Source organism: Erpetoichthys calabaricus, chromosome 2 (genome assembly GCF_900747795.2).
Source record: "Erpetoichthys calabaricus chromosome 2, fErpCal1.3, whole genome shotgun sequence".
In the NCBI taxonomy this organism is placed as follows: domain Eukaryota; kingdom Metazoa; phylum Chordata; class Cladistia; order Polypteriformes; family Polypteridae; genus Erpetoichthys; species Erpetoichthys calabaricus.
In genome coordinates this window covers 54,010,801-54,033,901 of record NC_041395.2, presented here as the reverse complement: position 1 = coordinate 54,033,901, position 23,101 = coordinate 54,010,801, and the positions used below count along the sequence as shown (strand labels likewise).

The window sequence follows — 23,101 nt, the reverse complement described above, 5'->3', positions numbered from 1 at the left end:
CCCTGTAACACAGTGTGGACCCCTAAACCTGACTCAGCACTTGAAGTCTCCACAGACATATGCTTGTTGTGATCCCTATTTGTTGCTGATTGCAGTTACTTTTCTGGCTTGCTCAGTTGGATCATCGTTACCATTTCTAAGTCATACAACTATAAAACTTCAACCCATCATTTTAGAAATCTATCTAGAACCATAAATAGCAGAAGGCACTTCCTGGATATTCTATCAACTAAAACAAAGTCATTAAGAGACACCCTTCAATGCTTCGTTCACTTTGTCAGCTGTCCAGTTGAGGTTGCACTCCCGTAGACTATGAATTAGACTTGCTGCCTTGGCATCCTTTCCCTGGGTTTTCTCCCACTCTTTCAAGGCCGCCATCATCTGCTCTCTCATGTCATAAGGGTGTTTCACGGCTATCTGATCAAGCTTGGCATCACTCACACCAATTTTTCTGGCAAATCTCTTCCATTCTCGTCCAAGGTTGTTGCAAATTGTATCGAATGTGAGGGAGAGGTTATCTAAGAACAATAAAAAGAAGGTACAACATTACTTATTTCCTCTGAACAGATGAGCAGATTATTCAGAATCAAGCAAGAGTGAAGTTCCTTTTCAACGACCAAAACTAGCACTAAGATAAGAATGTTGCTGCGAAACATGGCGTGTAACTGAAAGTAACTTTAAGTTTGAAAGCGCCAAGCGTCAGTCAATTCAGGAAACTCTTCTGTTGACGGGGTATATGCACAATTTGGCTGTCTCAAGGGTTGCAGATCAACAACTAGATGATTTCACACATGGCAGAAAATAGAGCTGATTGAACACAGGACTCTATTTAACCGAGGGTTCACGATATACAGCCATCGTTCAATCAAAGTCCATCTGCGCACAGTATGCTGGCATACTTACGAGCAACCATTTAGATGCACGTGATGTTCATTATGGGAAATATACGACTAGCAGAGAGCTCCAATAACAACTCACCTTTCAAATTCAGATCAGACAGGCCTATCCCGCTGATTAAAAACGAGAAGGAAACAGCAAATATTTCACCCAAGTATTTATAAAGGAAGAAACAAATGTAATGTCTCATGCAGAAGTAAAAACAAACTATGGGTTCATAGATTTTAAAATAGAAGAGCCAGGTGTGCTTTAAGCCCTCGACACACTGAAGACTAATAAAACTTCTGAACCTGATGGGATTTTACCAACTGTACTATAAGAATAAGAGACATCACCTATAAATCTTTGTTAAGCATATCTGAGTAGTCAATTCATAAAGGAGAACTACCTGAGGACTGGAAAGTTGCAAATGTGACTCCGGTCTTCAAGAATGGAAACAAAATGGATCCTGATAATTACAGACCAACAATAAGTCTTACTTCTGTACCAAGCAAAATTATAGAAACTATAATAAGAAATAAATGTAAAAATTACCTATGTGAAAATAATATTCTAAAGAACAGCCAGCATGGGTTGATAAGAAGAAGATCTTGCCAAATGAATCCTTTAGATTTTTTTGAAAAGCAAACACAACAGTTGGCAAAAACAAAGCATACGGTGTAATTTACTTAGACTTTCAAAAATCCTTGTTTACAGTCTCACACAGAAGATTAAATCTGAAACTAGAAGCTGTAAGCATCAGAGGTAACCTACAAAAATGGATCTCTAGTTGGTTAACTGGCAGAAGCCAAAGAGTACAGATAAGAGGAGAAGTAGAGTGGAGGTCATCAGTGGAGTCCCTCCATGGTCTGTCTTTGGACTGTTACTTTTTCTGATTTATATTAATGATATGATCCTGGTATAGTTAGCAAACTTGTGAAAGTCACAGATGACGCTAAAAGTGGAGGAAGGACAAACACTCAGGAGGCAGCACAAGGAATTCAAAAAGACCTGAACAACCTTCAGAAACCTTGGTGAAATCTTGAACAATGCTGTTTAAACAGAATAGTGCAAAGAGTTACACGTGGGCAAAAGGAATGTCAATTACAAATACAAGATGGGAGACTATGTCCTACAGGAAGCAACCACTGAAAAGGATTTATGCTGACTAATATTTTCATTGACTAAGCAATATACAGAAGCTATTAAAAAGGCAAATAAAATTTTAGGTTATATCAAAAAAACTGCTGAATTTAAGTTGAGGGACATTATGCTCAGACTATATAATGTACTAGTAATATCACATCTGGAGAATTGTATGCAATTCTGGGCATTACGGTGCAAGAAAGACACAGCAGCACTTGAAGGTGCGCAGAGGAGAGCAACCAAGTGTACCCCAGCACTCAAGGACATGTCCTACTGTGAAAGTCTCAAGAGAACTTAACCTGTTTAGTCTCAAGCAGTTGAGACGGTGTGTGGACCTAATCCAGGTTTTCAAAATCCTCAAAGGTGTTCATAAAGTAGATCCAGCAGAAATCCTTCAGCTTAATGGTGATTCACAGACTTGAGGACATCAATGGAAATTAAAGGGAAGTACAGTTAGGACTGAAGCCTAACAAGAGTTGTGGGAATCTTGAACAAACTATCAAGACATGGACTTGAAGCAGAAATGTTGACAACCTTAAAGAAGAATCTGGATGAGATATTGGGACAGCTTAGCTATTAGCTAAACAAACAAGCAACAAGTGGACTGAGTGGTCTTCTCTCGTTTGCTAAATTTCTAATGCCCTATCACATCTCTCTGGGATTTTCTGTCAATGCCAAGTGACTGTTGCAGTTTCCCAGTAGAACTTCAGAGTCAGTAACTTCCAAAAAAAAGGTCAAGTAATGTGAACAGTTCTCAGGTGCATACACAGAACAAACAGTCAAGATTGTCCTCGCTATATATTGAAATTGTAATGAAGTAACTTTTTAAACCTCTGACAAAGACTCCCAACTATTCAGGTGGCACCTTGCAAGCATTCCAGCACCCATCCAGGTACTTTCCACCTCTTTTTGTTTGTGATAAACAAGTAAAGAAGTGTGTGCTTTGGTTCTTGCACAGCACACTGTACTATTATTAAATTGCAGTGAAAGTGAGAAGCCAGACTCAAATTGCAGTTTGGTAAAATACCACAAGAGAGGCATCTGATTGGACCTAATTTCACTCTGCCGCAGGACAATAACCCCAAACAGTTGGCCAAGATCTCAAAGAACTGTCTGTCTGTGTGATGTTCATGAATCCAGGATCACTGATAAAGATAAGGAAAACAAATAATGTCTTGATAATACTGAACAATTTTTTTTCTAAAGTTTTGCTTCCTGAAAAATTGTTAAAGATTATAATAGATGGCTTCAAGCTGAAAACAAATATAATTTTAGTTTGGCAGTAGCACATAGGAATTTGGATAAATATGAAATTAACCTTTTTTTGAATTTATAAAGTTTAATCACTTACTGTACATTACATTAGTTTAACTGACCTAAAAATGTTTTACTGATGATTCTCTTTTGTACTTCACATCTGACACTTCTCATTTCAGTGTTCGACAACAGTCTGCCACCATTAATGGATTCCAGTTGCCCTTCCAGTTCCATTTTTCCACCATTGCAATGTTCTGGTAAAACCGCCATGTTCATTACTGACTGCTCCAAGATTAGCAGGGAAGAAAGTGTGAATGCTGGAAATGAGTCTTTAGCGGCATGTTCAACTTCATGTTCTCAACCAGCTAAAAGCATAGAAGTCTGATGCTTTGTAGGTACCAAGAAGATTCTTAAATTCTTACCAACATCCTTGAATGCTCTCCATGCGATTTCCTCAGGCCCCACTAGCAGATCTTCAACATGCTTGTCATTGGTGTTGTGTGTAATTTCAGGACCAACAAAAATACCTTTCTTAATCTTGGGCCTCAGTTATTAATGGAAACATCTGTCTCAAAAGTCAAAATCTTTCACCTTGCTTGTTCACTGCTTGCATGAAAATTTTCATTAGTCTGGGTAGCGCTGCTGCCTCGCAGTTAGGAGACCCGGGTTCGCTTCCCGGGTCCTCCTTGCGTGGAGTTTGCATGTTCTCCCCGTGTCTGCGTGGGTTTCCTCCGGGTGCTCCGGTTTCCTCCCACAGTCTAAAGACATGCAGGTTAGGTGGATTGGCGATTCTAAATTGACCCTAGTGTGTGCTTGGTGTGTGGGTGTGTATGTGTGTGTCCTGCGGTGGGTTGGCACCCTACCCAGGATTGGTTCCCTGCCTTGTGCCCTGTGTTGGCTGGGATTGGCTCCAGCAGACCCCCGTGACCCTGTGTTCGGATTCAGCGGGTTGGAAAATGGATGGATGGATGGACGAGTTTTATAAGAAGGGAAGACAATAATATGTTTGTTAGGACGACAAGTGGTTTATGTGTCTCACTTTTCTGCTCAGAAACCAAATGCTTAACAGAGCGGCCAGTTCTTTTTAATGTGATGAAACTCTTTAACAGTAGGACTTAGTGCATTCCCAGCAGCACTGCCGCTACTTTTACATCACCACGGATGTAGCTGTACGGTATATCACAAAACAGGCGATTGCAATAAAACGGTACATGACAGGAAAATTTAAAGGTTTAAATTTTAGCGCTTTGAGTACTGAGAAAAGCGCTATATAAATGTAATGAATTATTATTATTATTATTATTATTAAAGGTGATTTTTGTGATCAGCTTGCCAAAATCCATGAAATACACCCAACCGTGCTCAGGAAGCCAAATCTTTATTGTCCAGTGACTGGCATTGCCAACTGTGAAGTTAACTAACTTCAACCCATCCTTCATCCGGCCAACCCTTGGACTGGAGGGGTGTACGTTAAGGCTAGCATGTGTGTGTGAGTGTGTATGTGTGTGAGTTAACATTAGTTTGAGAGCCTCCAAGGGCCGGTTTATACTTCACGCTCAAAATGAGTGCGCGCACGCGTCATGGCTGCCACACGTTCCCAGCATTCATTTCACGCGTCCTCTGAGCATGTCATCAGAAATTAATGCGACTCATGCGCGAGTTGCAGTACCAGCAAAAATTCGGGGGGCGCAGTGTGATAAAAGTCGGAATGTGATGTCAGAGTCTCTGTTTACTGTCTACATGTGACAGAAACCCGCTTTGCAGATCCTACAGGATCGATGTGCCTGCTTCGATGTTTCATGAATGGTTCGATGTGGTGAAACAAAACGCACACATACAAATACATTCATGGAGCTTTTATATTCAAGTGTCATGTCCTGGGTATGACGTTAAACTGCATCCGGCCCTGCAAGCGGTCCTCCAACTTGCAGGGAAATCATGGGGGTTGGTGGCATGATTGGCACTCCAGCCACTGTAAAAAAAACTTCACACAGCTCCGAGATGACAGAAAAGACTACTTTTTGCTCTCCACGGGAGTAGCTCGGCTGCAGCCGCCCATAGGAAGGCTGCTCGCATCATGAAGGGGATGGGGGAAAGTCCTCGGGAGCCCCATCCCTGGAAGAGTCGAAACCGTAGGAGAGCCAATGGGGTCAGGTCTGTTGGGGATCGGAACTGGTGTGGTGCTGAGGCGTCACCCTGGCAGCACTCGGGTCCCAATTTGAGGCGGCCCATATGGGTAGGCGCATGGAAAGTCTTGTCTCTCTGGCAAGATGATCATCTTCCTCTGTTGTCGGAGGAGCTGCATAAACTCAGCATTTCAGTAGCGCCACTCTTTGAGGTTTTCAGACTGGGGACTGGCCAGATCTCTGTAGGTGGATACACCTTTTATTGGTCTGGTCGCTCTGATGGCTGTCATACTCGGGGAGTAGCTGTTGCTGTAGTGGATTGGCTTCTTCCGATGGTGTCCGATGTCACTCCTTTCAATGAGCGTATTATGAGACTCAGATTACGGCACTCCATGGGTGCCTTGTCTGTTGTCTCAGTGTATGCTCCGACCGCGGTGAGTGATGTATCAGTGAGACAGACATTTTATTTGCAGCTTCGCTCGGTGGTTGATGGGTGCCCACGGGGTGACACTCCTCTGGTCATGGGTGACTTCAATGCAGCCACAGGCACTGACAGGGCTGGCTATGAGGATTGTCTTGGTCCCCATGGGTCTGATGACCATGGTGAGAGTGGCTCCATGCTCCTTGACTTTGCAAAAGGTCAGGGGCTGCGAATCGCTGGATCCTGGTTCCAGCACCCAGGAATGCATCGTTGGACTTGGGACTCCAATATTGGTGGTGCGGTGAAGGAGATCGATCACATCCTCATGGGCAGATGCTGGAGGCTCTTGCAAAACTGCAGGGTCTACAGAAGTACCCAGTTTGTGAATTCTGACCACAGACTTGTTGTTACTACTCTTAGGATCTAACTTAGGTCCAGTAGGTTACTGCCTACTAGGAAAATGAGCCTGGACTTGGCCAGACTTCAAGACCAGGCTGTTTCTAATGAGTTTACACGCAGTTTGTGTGAGGAACTTACAGATTTGGCTACGACTGCCGATCCTAATGTGATGTGGGAGACCTTCTGTGACAAGACCTTGAAGGTTGCTGAGGGTTGTGTTGGTGTTACCGGTGTTCCCAGAAGGAAGTGTTTCATCTCACAGGGCACCCTGGATATCATCGTGAGGAGTCGCAGCACATGGCTCAATGGCAACTCTGGTCTGTACCGGGAACTGAGAAGGATGGCTGCGAGGGCAGATAAAGAGGCGTTTGTTAGAGGAATCTGTGAGCAAGTGACACACCATCTGTGGTCTAGTGACCCACGTCCTGCTCACAGAGGAACTGAAGCATTATGCACATCTGAATCTGTTCCTCGAGAGTTGGTCAAGGCGGCTGATGGAATGGTCCTTACGGATGACACTGCAGTTGTGACCCACTGGGCTGGCTACTTTGAGCAGTTGTTCAAAGCTGATCCTCCGGCTAGGACATTGGATATCTCTTGGTCCACGGTTCTTGAGGCTGATCCTCCAATTAGCTGTGAACCACCCAATCTCACTGAGATTGCACAGGTGGGTGAACCAGCTGAGGGGAGAAAAGGCTGCAGGAGTCTGTGGTATCCAGGGTGGTGGTAATGCTGTCCTCCCGACATTGCAAGCAATCTTTGCTTCCATTTGGGAGACTGGCATCATCCCAACTGACTGGAACACGGGGCTTGTCGTCCCTATCTGGAAATGGAAGGGTGATCACCTGGATTGCCACAACTACAGGGGGTTAACACTGCTCTCAGTGCCAGGTAAGGTCCTTGCTAAGGTCGTCCTCAATAGGATCCGTGATCACTTGCTCACCTATCAGTGACTGGAACAGTCTGGTTTTATGCCTAAGAAGTCTACTATCGACAGCATCTTGGCACCGAGGGTTCTCATGGAGCACAAACGCGAATATCGGCAGAGTTTCTTTGTAGCTTTTGTCGATTTTCGTAAAGTGTTCGACTCAGTTGATCGAGCTGCCCTGTGGGACATCCTGAGGGTTTGTGGGATCCCCTCGAGGTTGCTGTATATCATGGCCGGCCTGTACACTAGTACTGTGAGTGCTGTGCAGAGTGGAGACAGAACCTCTGTGTTTTTCCCAGTTGATTCTGGGGATCGTCAGGAGTGTGTTTTTGCTCCTACTCTGTTCAGTGCTTGTAAGGACTGGGTGTTGGGCAAAGTTGTGGGGTCCAGCAACTGTGGGGCATCTGTTGGTGAAGAAAGATTCACGGATCTTGACTTTGCTGATGATGCTGTGATCTTCACGGAGTCAATGGAGGCTCTGATCAGAGCACTTGAGAGACTGAGCGAGGAGTCTGAGTGTCTGGGCTTGCGAGGGTCCTGGATAAAAATCAAGATCCAGGCCTTTAATGACCTCTTGGGCACAGCCATCAGCAGTGTGTCTGTTTGCGGAGAGAGTGTTGACCTTGTCGAGAGGTTTACTTACCTTGCCAGTGACATTCATGTCTCTGGTGACTCTTCCTATGAAGTCAGTAGACAGATTGGGAGAGTATGGGGGGGTCATGCGGTTGCTGGAAAGGGGAGTGTAACACTCCCGATATCTATGCAAAAGGACAAAGGTCCACGTCTTTAGAGTCCTGGTGCTTCCTGTCTTGCTATATGGTTGCGAGACATGGACTCTATCCAGTGACCTGAGACGAAGACTGGACTCCTTTGGTACTGTGTCTCTCCGGAAAATCCTTGTGTACCGTTGGTTTGACTTTGTGTCGAATGAGCGGTTGCTCATGAAGTCCCGAATGAGGCACATTACCTGCATTGTGAGGGAGTGTCAGTTATGGCACCACGGACAGACAGTAGTTAGTTGAGAGATGAGGTAAAAGCAACTCACTACACTCCATGGTGGCTCCTGCTTTGTGCCAGTGGTTCACTAGGTGCTGTTAGCCAACAGTACCAAGTGGCAGATAAAAGCAACTTATTAAATACCTAGGCTGCCGCTGTTTTTGCTACTTTCACTTTAATTGTTGAGATATGTATCATCCATTCTTAAAACCCCACCTATGTCATTCAAAGGTCACAAGAGGTCAAAGCTCCTTGCAGCAGTCACTTACAAAAAGCAGAAACCAATGCTGAGTGGACGCAGCTCAGGGCAAGGCAGTCTTGGATTGGTACTAAACTGTTGACTTCAGTATCGATACCAGCTTTTGGATCGAAGTAGTGGTACCAATACACTTCCGAAGCAAATAACAGATACAATCATATGAAAAAGTTTGGGAACCCCTCTTAATTCTTTGGATTTTTGTTTATCATTGGCTGAGCTTTCAAAGTAGCAACTTCCTTTTAATATATGACATGCCTTACAGAAACAGTAGTATTTCAGCAGTGACATTGGATTAACAGAAAATATGCAATATGCATCATAACAAAATTAAACGGGTGCATAAATTTGGGCACCCCAACAGAGATATTACATCAATACTTAGTTGAGCCTCCTTTTGCAAATATAACAGCCTCTAGACGCCTCCTATAGCCTTTGATGAGTGTCTGGATCCTGGATGGAGGGATTTTTGACCATTCTTCCATACTAAATCTCTCCAGTTCAGTTCAATTTGATGGCTGCTGAGCATGGACAGCCTGCTTCCAGATCTTCTGAGAGTTGCTTTGAGGATCCCATGCTGTTACTCTTCAGAGGAGAGTCAAAGGGAAGCACAAGCTGCAATTGACCACCTTAAATACCTTTTCTCACGATTGGACACACCTGTCTATGAAGTTCAAGGTTTAACAAGCTAATCCAACCAATTTGGTGGTGCAAGTAATCAGCATTGAGCAGGTACATGCATTCAAATCAGCAAAAGTACAAGGAGACCCAAATTTCTGCACAGCCAGTTTTTCACATTTGATTTAATTTCATACAACAAAATACTGCTTCACTAAAAACCTTTGTTCGGAAAACACCCCAATACTCAGGTGTTCCTCGGAAATGAAAGGCTGAATGGGGTTCCCAAACTTTTTCATATGACTGTAACTCCACCCAATCCAGGTGGTTTGCCATGTGGTTGGTGTGGCAATGCACTGTAATCAGCGCATGCTCCCATCATCCTCCTCCTCCACCCAAACCCCCTAATGTCTCACAGCAGCTTTATTCCCCCAGCCTGTAAAAGAGTGTGCCTCCCTGCTCAGCTGCACTCCACAAATAATTCACTGGAGTCCGTGCAGGGGGCTGTGGTCACTCCTTCCCTCTGAGTGTCCTGCGTGTTTATATTAATATATACATTCACAGATGAGTGAGAGCTGTCCCTCTTGGTGAATCGAGTAAGATATAACACAGATATTCAATTTAACAAATCAAAGAGTGGGTTTTCCCCTTTAGGTTGCTATGGTGCTAAGAAACAACTGAGCAGGAGGTGCTTTGAAACTACCACTTACTTCCAGTCCTGAAAATGCTAGTTCTGTACCATTTTAAAAAATGGGTTTTTACACCATGCAACCAGAGGCGTGGAGTCGGTACATGAAAAATATTCGCCTCCGCCTCCTCAATTTATGGTACCACTGACTACAACTCCTCTAGTTGTAATTTAAGCCAATATACAGTACTAATCAAAAGTTTGGGGTCACGCACAAATGTTCATGTTTTTGCTAGAAATGGATATCCTTTTTATCAAGATACTGCTAAAGTGATTTAAAAATACAAACAAGGAATTACAAGTGTGTATGATGACTATTACTGCTTGAAATGATTGATTTTTAATTTATTATTCACACATGGCTGCAAAGCCCCATTTATAGCAACCATTCCTTCAGTGTCCTAATGGTAAATTCCCTTAGCTTATCCTGAATTAGACCTGTGTTAATGCTAATTGGTTATTAGAGAAACCTTCAAATTGCATTAGCAACACCTAAACCTGTTATCCTGATCACTTATTTTACAAGGTACTGGCACTCCTAAAGTTAATAATAATAATAATTAATAATTCTTTGCATTTATATAGTGCTTTTCTCACTACTCAAAGCGCTCAGCAATTGCAGGTTAAGGGCCTTGCTCAAGGGCCCAACAGAGCAGAGTCCCTACTGGCATTTATGGGATTCGAACTGGCAACCGATTGCCAGTGCAGATCTACAATGCAAAAACTACTGACTTCATAGGAAGAGTCACCAGAGACATGAATGTCACTGGCAAGGTAAGTAAGTTCAGTTCTAGGTTCAAAAGTGATCAAAATGAAACAGCTACTGCCAGAAATGGGATATTCCATGTGACAAAATGCCAAGAAACTGAAGATTTTATACAAAAGTAACTAACTAGGGCAGAAAAAGAAGAAGATGGGCAGCTGTACAGTATAAGAGGATAAGAACATCAGAGTGCGCAGTGTGCAAAAAATGCCTTACATGTCCTCAGTTGTCTTCTTCAATAAATACACACCAAATACCAGTATCATCTGCAACTGAGAAAAGATAATTCCGGAGTTGGTACATTTTACCAACTATGACTCCAGTAACCACATCCCTGCGCAAAACCCAAGTGTAAGGTTTGGTCACACGCTCAAGCACACCGTTTCAGTTTAGAGGCATTGATGACCCTAATATAGTCGTTTCTGGGATGTAAGAAGAAACTTGAGCACATTGAGCAAACCAGCATGGAGAGAATGTGCAAACTCTGCACAAACAACAACTTTAAATCCCTGATGCTGAGCAGCAGCAACACTAACTGCTGTGCTGTCAGGTCGACTTGGACTTGCCCAGCTTAGTTTTTGTAATTTATGAATGCAACTATTGATGGCTGTATTTTAATTAACAAAAGACTGTTTTCAGTGAGTGCACTGCTGTCTCCCATAATGCTAGGTTACTGGTCGACTCCATGTTACTCCCAGAGAAGCGGGGGGGGTAAGAGTGTGTGTGTGTGACCTTGGCTTATGATCGACTGGTATCCTGTTCCTATCTTGAGTCTAAAGCCTGGTTTATACTTGACTAGCTGTCCCCCGCGCCTCCACCTGTGTAGTAGCAGTGAAACAGAACAGTGAAGAGGAACCTACCCAGCTCCTTACTCCCGACGTCACGCTTCCCCCTCCCCTCGGCCCACAGCCTCTACCTCGGATTCACTTGAATATATCGCTCCTGCAAGCGAACTTTGATTCTTAGCGCGATGAGAGAAGTCACAAAGTCAACCGGAATATTCAAGCAAATTCTAGAAAAAACTTGATCTAAATCTGCCAAGTAGTTCTGTTGTTTTCTAGCTAAGTGGATGTAAGGTATGCCCCGAGGCTGGTGAGGAAGGCTCAACCCCCCCTCCCCTCAGCCGACTGCGTGTCTCTCGGATTCGCACAATTAAATTGGAACCGCAACCGAACTATAATACTTACCGTGAAGAGAGTAGTCACAAAATCAACCAGAATATTCAATCAAACTATAGAACAAAACCTGATCTAAACCTGTTAAGTAGTTCTCTCGTGAAAAGCGGACAGACATACAGAAGTTGAAATATATATATATATATATATATATATATATATATATATATATATATATATATATATATACACACACAGAGAGAGAGAGAGAGATGCGTCTATGCTAGGTGAGAGGGCAACATGGCATCAGACACGGAGTCACACCCACTTTGCTCGCTGTACATGGAATTTTTCCTGACTATTCAGAGATGCCAACTCAGCACAGTGTATCCAAACTGGAGAATTTCAAAGAGAGACCTACGAGATTTAATAAAGAAACAAAATGATGAATGAGAAGTTCAATATGTCATAACAAGTCATCAAAGTGCAAGGTAAAACATGACGAAATATCTGAAGTGCACCTGTTCATCATATGGGCCAGCCACTCACTAGACTATTCCACTTGCCCTGCCTTCGGCCATTTTGCTTAATGGGTCTGACACACCACCTTCTTCTTTTTCATTTTCTCGTATACAAAGTATAGGGAAAGTATTGTAATCGTCCAAAAATTAGATGTCGAGATTTTGGTGAATCTCGACGTTTTAGACCTCCCCGAGTCTGAAAATACCATTTTTTGAATTATGTCTGTCTGTCTGTGCGTGTGTGTGTGCGTGTATAAACACGATAACTTTGAGTACACTTTCACTTAGGTCAACCAAATTTTGCATGCAAGTATTAGGTATAAAATATAGATTTCTATCAACGTTTGGGCTATTTTCGCTAACTGGAAGTGGTCAGTCAGTCAGTGTCCAACCCACTATATCCTAACACAGGGTCATGGGCAGGAAGCACAGGGCGCAAGGCAGGAACAAATCCCTGAGCAGGGCACACACACACACCCACACACCAGGGAAATTCAGGATTGCCAATGCACCTAACCTGCATGTCTTTGGACTGTGGGAGGAAACCAGAGTACCCGGAGGAAACCCACGCAGACACGGGGAGAACATGCAAACTCCACGCAAGGAGGACCTGGGAAGCGAACCCGGGTCTCCTAACTGCGAAGTAGCAGCGCTACCACTGCGCCACCGTGCCGCCCCTTCTTTAATGTGTATAATATAAAAATACTAGGGGGCTCCGCCCCCTGCTCGCTTCGCTCGCCAACCCCTGGTGTTGGGAATGACAAAGAGCGTGATGTATGAATGAGATATAGAATAGTGTGACGGTGTAGATGATGCAAATAGAAAGCAAACAATAAAGTGTGTGGCACAGTGTAAAGGTTTATTTGAAAATTTCTTTGTACACGCCGTTTAAGTGTAAAAGGTAATTCCAGCTCAGAACTTGTAAGGTCAATGAAGATGTTTATTGTTGTGATCAGAGTCAAGTTTGTCAGAGCTTAGAAAGAGTTGTGTCTCTCCAGGAAGTAATGGAATGACTTGGGTATTTATGTTTTCCACATTAATATTTTTTGGACATAATATAGTGCGTTGTGTTAAAAGGGGCATTTGGTCTAATGAGATTGCTGTTCCAAATCTCTCTGTAACTAAGTCGTCGCAGATAAAGGCTTGAGGAATTGTAATAATATGTGGCTGAAGTCCATCTGTATTGGTGAGTGTACCATCTCCCAGTTGTAATAAGCAATTGTTATGATCTGGTTCTGGACATCGTATCTTTTTTACTAACTGTATCTTTTGAAAGCAATGCCAATTGTCTGCGTATTTTAAGGTGCACAGAACAATAGCTGAGCGCATGGCATGTGGAAGAATAGCTAAGCACTGTCTAAAATCTCCTCCTCATAAAAGTACCTTTCCTCCAAATCGAATATTATTATTCATAAACGTTTGTAGAAGTTTATGAATGGTGTTGAGTAAGTGACTGGATGCCATTGTACATTCATCAATAATTAACATTTTTGCAAGACGGATGTCACGTGCAGTGCTACTGTTAATGTTCATAGTGGATACCGATTTGTAGGATCTAATGCAGTTGATAAAGATTTCACTTTCAGGTACATCGCTAGTTAGAAGGTTCTGTAGATATTCAGGATATGAATGTAAAGGAGGCAGTCTAATTTGACCGTTTTGACAACAACGTGTAAATGTATTACTTGTATTGCCAGTTGTTTCTTCAGGGAAGTGAACTGAATGACAATGATTGCAAATGACATTCATTAATCCGAATGAATGTTCCTGGTGTATGTTTTGCTTGTGCCGTTTGAGAGGCGCGTTGTTGCATGTGTAGTATTTGGGACGTGTTGTTTTGGAGCTGAAATCGATTTGCCTGTGCCGTGTGAGAAGCCCGTTGTAGCCTTCCTTGCCGTTAACGTATGTCTGAGACGGGAGGTGTTTCGTTTTGAATCCGTGCCTGTTGCGATGCAGCACTTTGATTGATAGATTGCGTCATGTGGATCTAGGATGTAGATTTGTGCATATTTGCGTTGTTGATTTGTTTCAGGGTGCACTGTTCCAATGCGATGCAGTATCTGTGCACATATGCGAAAGCAGTATGGGCCATTGCCTTTTGGTGGCCTGATATTTACTCCAGTAGATGCAAAAGCAAATGAACTATTGTAGGATCTAATGCAGTTCATAAAGTTTTTACTTTTAGGTACATCGTTAGTTATAAGCTTTAGTTGAGCTTTGCGTTTTTGTAGCCGAGACATTTTTTCTTCTAGAAATATGGATAAGTAATAAGGAGGATCGCACTCACTGTTAATATGGAGCCTTTTCTGCGGTTGAACGGTTAATAGTGCCTTATTGTAAGGAGATCCACCTATGCTGCATAGTGTGAATTGTGTTTGGTCCCGTTATCCGAGTGGTATCGTTTTGTACCCGTGATCGTGAATTCATGACTTGTTTGTTCTTGAGCGTGAGAAATATGGATAAGTAATAAGGAGGATTGCACTCACTGTTAATATGGAGCCTTTTCTGCGGTTGAACGGTTAATAGTGCCTCATTGTAATGAGATTTCACGGTGCACTGTTCCAATGCGATGCAATATTTGTCCACATATGCGAAAGCAGTATGGTCCATTGCCTTTTGGTGGCCTGATATGTACTCCGGTAGATGCAAAAGCAAATGAACTATTGTAGGATCTAATGCAGTTCATAAAGTTTTTACTTTCAGGCACATCGTTAGTTAGAAGCTTCTTTAGATATTCAGGATATGAATGTAAAGGAGGCAGTGTAATCTGACCTTTTTGACAACAACGTGTAAATTCATTATTTGTATTGCCAGTTGTTTCTTCTGTGAAGTTAAGTGAATGACAATGATTGCAAATGACATTCATTAATCCCAATGAATTTTCCTCAATAGTGGATTCCTTATTGAAGGCGTTTTCAGCCATTTGGCATAAGCGTTTAACAGGTGTGTGGCGTTGATGTCCGCGACGGGCATGTTTTGCTTTTTGCGTTTGATTGCCTTTTTGTTGCATGTCCATTATTTGTGACGCGCTATTTTTTTCTTTTTTTTATTCGCCTCCGCTTTGCGCAAAGTCCGTTTCAGTCTACGCCGTGCATTGTTTGTATCGAGCCTTGTCCGTTTTTGTATGTCGGTCATTTGAGCTTTGTGCTTTTCGCGTCTTTCTTTTTTTTTTTCTGTCAGTTCATTTGCGCGTTGTAGACGTCTCCGTTCATTTATTCTGTCTCTTCGCTCCCTTTTTTGTATGTCTGATACGCGAGCTCTTTCGGTTTGAAATCGTGCTTCTTTCGATGCAGCACTTTGACACGCGCGCTGAATGCGTCTACGTTCATTGTGTCTGTCCATTTGGGCACGTCTCTGTAACGGTGTCACTTGTGCTTTACGTTTTTTGATCCGAGACATTTTTTCTCCCGGTGTTTCAGAAGCGCGTTTTATGCGCCGCCGTCTATTTTATTGTTTCTTTCGTGTTCGTGTGTTTGTTCCCGTTATCCTTTCCGAATCGTTTTGTACCCGTGACCGTGTATTCATGACTTGTTTCTTTCTTAGCATGCGAAATATGGATAAGTAATAAGGAGGATCGCACTCACTGTTAATATGTATCCTTTTCTGCAGTTGAACGGTTAATAGTGCTTTATTGAAAGGACATCCACCTATGCTGCCTAGTGTGAAGGTGTCGACGTTCACTTTAGAATATGTGGCTTTGGGTGTCACTTCTTATGGATGTGTGGGGGGGATTGTTGTTGCGCGAGTGTCTTCTTTCTTTTTGTGTTCCTGTGTCCTGTTTGAATTCCCCTCTTGGTGTGTGTCCCGTCCCGTGCCTGTAGGGTGGGGGGGGGTGGGGGGGGGGGGGGGGTGGTCATGCCTTGCTGTTGTGCGCTTGTCTGTTCTTTTTTTTTGGTGTGTTTAGTTTCGTGTGCAATGTGTTTCGTGCTTTGCCCGCGTTTGACTACTTCTTTATGTGCCTTTTCCTTTTTTCGGTGCTTGTTGCGCCTCATATCTGAGACTCCTTTTTGTATGTGCTCACTCCTTTTTTCTGTGGTCTTGTCCGCCTCTCGCGGCCCCTCATCCGCCTTTGTCGCCCTCTTTTGTCCGCCTTTCTCCGACTCTCGCGGACTCTTTTTGCGCCTGCGCCTCTCGTGGACCCTCATCCGCCTCTCTCGGCTCCTCAGCCGACTCTTGCGGACTCTTTTTGCGCCTGCGCAGTACGTCTTTTTGCAGCTACGGCCCATGGCCGGATGTGCCTGCGTCCATCATCCGGTTTAGCATTCTTGGTTAGTAATATGGATAATCATTGCCTTGCCATTTACTCCTCAAATATCCATCCCCATATCTGAGTATATGAGAAAGTCGAGGGGAGACCACTCCCGATTTTTCCCCCATAAAGCCAGTAATAACAGGCACAGTCACTACCACATCTGCGCTACCTGCCTGCTACCACTGACAATCATGTAAATAATTCAGTTTCTCTTCTATGAAACTGTTACGTATGCGAGACCAAACACTGTCACCTGAATAGGAGAAACTCGATTTGCTGATCAAACGGGCCCCCACAGTGCAAAAGCTTTGTCTTGTGGTCTGCACGTAAGCTTCACACTAAAAATATAAACAAGGCTTTACACTGCCGAAATAGCCTCCAGTGTTCTCAGTCATGTACTGGAACAAGTGTGTTCATGAAATGAAATGTCCTGGGTAGAAGAAGCCAACACTGGGTAGAGATGCCCCCTTGGAATCCCAGTTCAGCTTCTAGCTGGGCTTGACCTCTGTGCAGCATTTTCAGGTTATACTCACAAGTCTCTCTCCTGACGATTTCGTTTTTAATTCCCAATCCAAAGACAGCTAAAAGCTCTAAATATGGTTTGTGATGGGACTGACATGCCATCCGGAGCTCAATTTTAATGAAGCTGTTCAGCTCCCCTCGACTCTAAGCAGGGGAAATGGTGGGGTTGCTGACGATAAGCAATTGGAATGAGTCCTAACAATTGCCAACACTTACAGTCACTTCTAAACCCACCCTAACTTAGCCTTGCTTTTTATATTTTAAACTGCTCTGCCTTACCTAAAATCTAAAACTGGTGACAGGTGATGCCTTGCGCCATCTTGAAACGTTTATATTTTTAAACTCTTATGCTAATGCCATGCATTATTTATACCACCTGGGAGGTGGAGAGATTATAAGAGATCAATTATTTACAACATGGGGGATGCAATGAGGAGCACAGAAGAAATTATTTATAAGTGGGAGGAGAGCAGGTGGGTGAATACTGATGCATGGCTACTCTTCACCTAGAGCCCGGTCGCCAGCATTTTGTAAAATGTTATCAGATACCCTTGGTCACATGCAATGTACCAGTGCAAGGATTGGTTACTTTATTCATTTGTTTCCTATTTTAATTATCTCAGTCGATTACACTACGTTCAGTATTGATCATCAGTAGCTCTAATGTATCATACATGCAATTCCAAAAAAACTTTTCTGGCTTTTGGAGGACCTGGCAGCATTAAGCTCAAAGCAGAGACTGATCCTGGGTGGGGTGCCAGTCTAGTTTATAAATCCTATGAAATTTTCCCTTTTTGCTCTGGTGGATCATGGCCCTGCAAAATATGCAACATGAACAAGTTCTGGATATTTGGCCAAAAAGTGAAAAACCCTGGCATGTAGAAAGTGAGCAGGGAAAGGACATCTTCAGAAAACAGCAGGCCTGAATAATGTCATGCCCCATGGGAGCACGTGCTACACCACTGGACCCCAGGCTAAAGAGGATACCGACCCCCCCCCCCCCCCCCCAGTAATCAGTTAACATTAATTATTTATAATCTGTGGATGTTAGGCAGTGCAAGATAATGGACTGCACACCACAATGCCACTAGGCGGCAGCAAGCATACTTTAAATCGCAGTTGACAGGATTCCTGCCAACCGGGCTATAAAGAGGCAGGGGAAAGAAGAATCACGCAGATGGAAGACTGAACTTGACTACATGACATTTACTGGAGCACATTCAACCCAGCAGCACAATTTTGTAAAACCTGCAAATGAAAACAGATTTAGCTCTGAAAACTGCCGTCTGCCTCCTATTTAAAAACACACTTAATCCAATTCAGGGTGGCTGGGCTGGCAGCACTGGCTGCATGGCAGAAATTAGCCGAACATGGAGAGGCCCATCCATCAAAGGGCACAAACAGATTTTAGATTCACCAAATCGTCTCTTAGGGGGGCTGGAGGGATACTGGGGTACCTGATGAAAAACCACACTGCTATGGGGGGAATGTGCAGACTTCACATCACAGAAATCTGGGCTCGGTTTTGAACCTACGAGTTTGGAGGCTGTGAGGAAGCCGTTTTAACTACTGGGCCATCATGCTGCCATTGTGAAAACTTCCATTCAAACGAGTTTAGTTTTGTATAGCGCTCTTCACAGACTACAGGCTCACAGCACAGGTAAAATGCAATTGCAGACTTTATAAATGACTAATTATCTATATTACTAAACCACAGTTTAATTTATGCACGGACGCACCGAAACGCATGCACACTGCACTCAAACGCAGCGGCTTCCCACAGTCAGTAGGTGGCGCCCACTATGGATAGACACAATGAACGAACGCAACAACAATGAAAGAAGGCACCCACACAAAGAATCCGCTGTAGTACAAATGCGCCACGGTGCCCCAGAGTCAGTAGGTGGTGCCCACTTCACGACCTGTGAACTAAACATGAGGTAAAGCGTTCACACCAGGTTCTACAGCCACCTGGACGCGACCGCCCACACCTAAACTTGCTGTGCTCCACTCTGCCAGCAGTCGGTCTCAGCAAAGGCAACGGAATCACGTCTCCACACAACAAAACCGCCTTAGTACAGATATGCTTATTTAATTAAATGACATTTCCCCAGACGCACCCACCCTCCATGATATGTCATCCATCCAAATATCGGACGGAACAGAAACTGATTGCTATTCTTGGATTTACGATTCTCTAGAGAATCGCGGGCTTACTTGTATAACAGAACATACACATAAAGGTGCAGAATACTTTAAACAGACAATAAAACAGAGCTGTATGGAACTACGGTCAGTTAACAAGGGAGGGGAGGAAAACAAAAACTTTATTCAGAAGCATCAATGGGGGAACTAAGCCACTCAGGGGGGTCTATGGTCAGTTAGGACAGCCAAAGTCAGACAGAGTCACAGTCATGGAGACCTCAGCCAACTGACTGCCCACCTGCTTCCATGCATTCTAAAGTAGAGTCTTTCATTATTGGTGATATTACCATTACAAGGCATGGTGGCGCACTGCTGCTTTACAGCTTCTGCGTTCAAGCAAGAATTTTCAGGGAGAATCGGGAGATACAGGCATTAACCAGGATGACAAAAAAAAACGGGGCAAAATCTGAAGATCACACCACATGAGCATAAAAGCAAAAACGAGAGACAAAAATCGAGGCCAAAATTCAAGAGCAAGTCAAAAACCAGAAGGCTGTTGGAAATAGTAGGTTTAGCAAAAGGGCGAGTGGCTCCTTGGATGGCCTTGTAACCCACTGTGTTATTACCGAAGGTCTTGACTTCCATTGACAAACCCCTGACAATGTGGGACTGGAGTCCAAAATGGCAAACGACTGCGAGAAAACAAAGTGGTGTCCAAAATACCCTAGAATTATGGATAATTAAAGTAAATAAAGAATTCAAGAGGAAACGTTAGGATTGTAATCTGTGACATAACAAAAAAAAGTGCTAGATCTCAGAAAACGATGGAGAAAAGCACATAAAAATTACCACAAGAGTCCAAATCATAATACTATCTATGTGGTTTTTGCATGTTCTCCCAGTGTCTATGTGGGCTTTCCTAACACACCCCTAAGAAATGCACAACAGGGTAGCTGGAAACACTAAACTGGGCACAAGTGTGTGTGTGTGAATGTGACTGGCATGGACAATCTGGCAGGTACCAGGACAGGCTCGCCACAACCCTGTGCTACTTAAGGGGGTTAAAGAGACAGATAAGTGAATGGATATTTAAAAACCCAACCTGTAGCATCCAGAGTGACATTGCCTGGAGGATCTTTGTACCTCTGTTCCTGGGACCCAGTGCCGGTGGTGTTATTTTGGGCCCTAAGCCAAGCTTATTAGTGCGCCAACTGACTGTTTCAGTAGCTAACCCATACGGCTGGGCACCTTATGATCTGTGCCCTGTGCAAATGCCTATTTTGCCTTAACGGTGGCACCGGCCCTGCTGGGACCATACATGAAATGACCCTCAATGTTCTCATGACTTGAACTAAAGTGGGTTACATGCAACTTCCAAGTAACTCATGAAGTTCAGTTCATCATCATTAAAATGTCACGCGATGTGCCACAGTGAGCCTATTCACTACTACTGCTGCTTATAGACAAGTTCTGTGAATTCAGAGTCATTAATCAAATTCAGTAAGACCTTAAAAGTCAAGGGAAAAGATTTACATGCAGCACCCAGTGGCCCTGTGAGATTCAAGTAATGGATGGATGGATTGCTGTACAGCATGAGAGAGCACATGTGTTTGGTTCCGAGCTTTAATTTTTAACATTCATCTCCCTGCCTGGAGTGGCACAGTGGGAAAAAGTCTGCATTTTTACAGGTCCTGGGTTGCCATCTGTGTGGAGCTTGTATGTTCTCACTGTGTCTGTGTAGGTCTTCATACACTTACTTCAGTTTTACTCCTACAGCTCCAAAGACGAACCCATTTGGTTATCTGGTAACTCTAAATTGTGAGCTCATGGGTACCGAAATGGGATGCTATCCTCCTCCAGAGATAGTTGACCGTGCATTACATTAAACAGGTTAGACCAGGGGTAGGCAACGTCGGTCCTGGAGTGCCACAGTATGTGCAGGTTTTTGTTCCAACCCAGTTCCTTAACGAGAACTCAATTATTGCTGATGAAGCACATATTGCTTAAGTGACATTTTAATGCTTCATTTTAGTGGTCTCGCTTGTTAAGGTTCTCCAACCTTAATTGCTTATTTCAATCTTAAACTGCTGCATTCAGTGTTTTAATTGCTCCTTATTAGCAATAAGATGTAAAAGACAAAGCAGCCAGCAGTTCTCCAGCTAGCTTTTTTCCAATTACATCTGTGTGTGTTCATCATGCACGGTTTGATTTAATAAAACACTTAATAGAAAAATGTGACAGACTGAAAATGATCTGTTTTAGGCTTCAAATCATTTGGATGATATCCTTGGAAAGGAAAAAAATCTACGATATAAAAGCCTTACATTGCACAGACTAACAAGCCATAAAATTAAATAAGGTCTGAGATTGGCAATGATTGGTTTCTAATTAAACAATTGGGTTGAATGAAAACCTGTAGCCACTGCGGCTCACCAGGACCGACATTGCCTACCCCTGTTTTACATCTTATTGCTAATAAGGAGCAATTAAAACACTGAATGCAGCAGTTTAAGATTGAAATAAGCAATTAAGGTTGGAGAACCTTAACAAGCGAGACCACTAAAATGAAGCATTAAAATGTCACTTAAGCAATATGTGGTTCATCAGCAATAATTGAGTTCTCGTTAAGGAACTGGGTTGGAACAAAAACCTGCACATACTGTGGCACTCCAGGACCGACGTTGCCTACCCCTGGGTTAGACAATCTTGGCAGCAAATGAATAAAGGGAGGGACAAGATGGGCACAAAGTTACAGCACCTGTCATTGAGAAGGATGAGGAGAACATGCAGCAAAAAGAACAATCCAGAGTGCGGTGTGGTCCTCACTCAACTTGCTGTGCCACACTTGGAGGACTTCGTGTGCCTCTCTTCTTTTTAATTCCCGAGATGGCAGGAGGGTGACTGGCTCTGCTAATTCAAACTGCTTTCCCTCCTCCCGTGATTTTAAAACGTTCTCCGCATACTCATCGACTCCTTCTGTGACCGACTGGGTCGCGTCGGTTTCATAACACCTGATTATTCCTATCACAGGATGGCGCTGGCAGCACCCTAGTGGGCATCGCAGCTACACTCGCAATCATCCGTTACCCTCAAATGAATCAAACTCCACGTAGACATGTACCAGCCCGCAGTATGAACCCCCGACCGCGCTGCCACTCACCTCTCTCTGCTGGACTTATCTGTGCGTCCGAGGACAGGCAGCACCCTTCCAGTTTTTCCGCCAGGTCTACCCGCTTGATCTTGGCAAGCCGATCCCGGACGAAGGCGGTGTTGCCGCTGGAGATGAGCTGCATTTCTAGTAGAATCTGGAAGAGATCGATACCGCTCGACACTTTCTCCAACTTTTTCTTGCCGATTACATCGCAGCACAGAAACTTGAGGGAGTCCAGGTTTGCACTGGTCAACTCGGTGGACACGTCGTGAAGCACACTCAGTAGGTCACTCATGGTGGGTGGGCGTCTGATCTGTCCGAGCACGTAGAGCCCCTGGGCCAGCAGACCCCCTAAACACGGAACCGCGGGACACTTTCACTTTAGAGTGAGCGCTTCCGGGTGGCACCGTCAACACACGTGCGGTGTAACAAAACTAAAAAAAAGAAGATTACATTTAGCTGAAAACTGGAAACTACTAAAGACAAGTTAACTTGAGGAATTTCTGGAATCCCCTTCTGTTAAGGCTCTTGTGATTATTATTTACTTCCTGAAGAACGTTTCGGTCACATGGATATCACATGGCTGTCTGTTATTATGTTTTGGACGATTTTTTGCGCCCTCTGCTGGCTGTCATGGACTGCAATAAAGACTACGAGGGGCGTGCGGCACTCATCAAGTTAAGAGGCTCCATAAAATACACGGATGGAGGATACAGCGTGTCAAGTCAATCCCAAATACTGTCAAAATCCATCCATCCATCCATTTCCCAACCCGCTGAATCCGAACACAGGGTCACGGGGGTCTGCTGGAGCCAATCCCAGCCAACACAGGGCACAAGGCAGGAAACAATCCTGGGCAGGGTGCCAACCCACCGCAGGACACACACAAACACACCCACACACCAAGCACACACTAGGGAC

At 43.8% G+C, this 23,101-nt stretch overlaps 1 protein-coding gene across 1 annotated transcript; it reads right to left on the bottom strand.

Annotated features, from left to right (window-relative positions):
- fadd (Fas (tnfrsf6)-associated via death domain) lies at positions 1 to 22,730 on the bottom strand. Its single transcript, XM_028793800.2, has 2 exons — positions 22,190 to 22,730; positions 1 to 518 (listed from the first exon to the last, which is right to left on the bottom strand). Exons 1-2 carry the CDS (start codon positions 22,473 to 22,475, stop codon positions 244 to 246), a joined length of 561 nt encoding a protein of 186 aa, XP_028649633.1. The 5' UTR covers positions 22,476 to 22,730; the 3' UTR covers positions 1 to 243.
- Positions 22,731 to 23,101: the final 371 nt, after the last annotated feature.

What these genes read in the sequence shown, in the direction of transcription:
- fadd (XM_028793800.2), bottom strand. Translation starts at nt 22,475, where the DNA reads ATGAGTGACCTACTGAGTGTGCTTCACGACGTGTCCACCGAGTTGACC. An exon ending in GATAAGTCCAGCAGAGAGAG is followed by an intron (nt 519 to 22,189) that starts GTGAGTGGCAGC and finishes TATTGTTCTTAG; the next exon opens with ATAACCTCTCCCTCACATTC.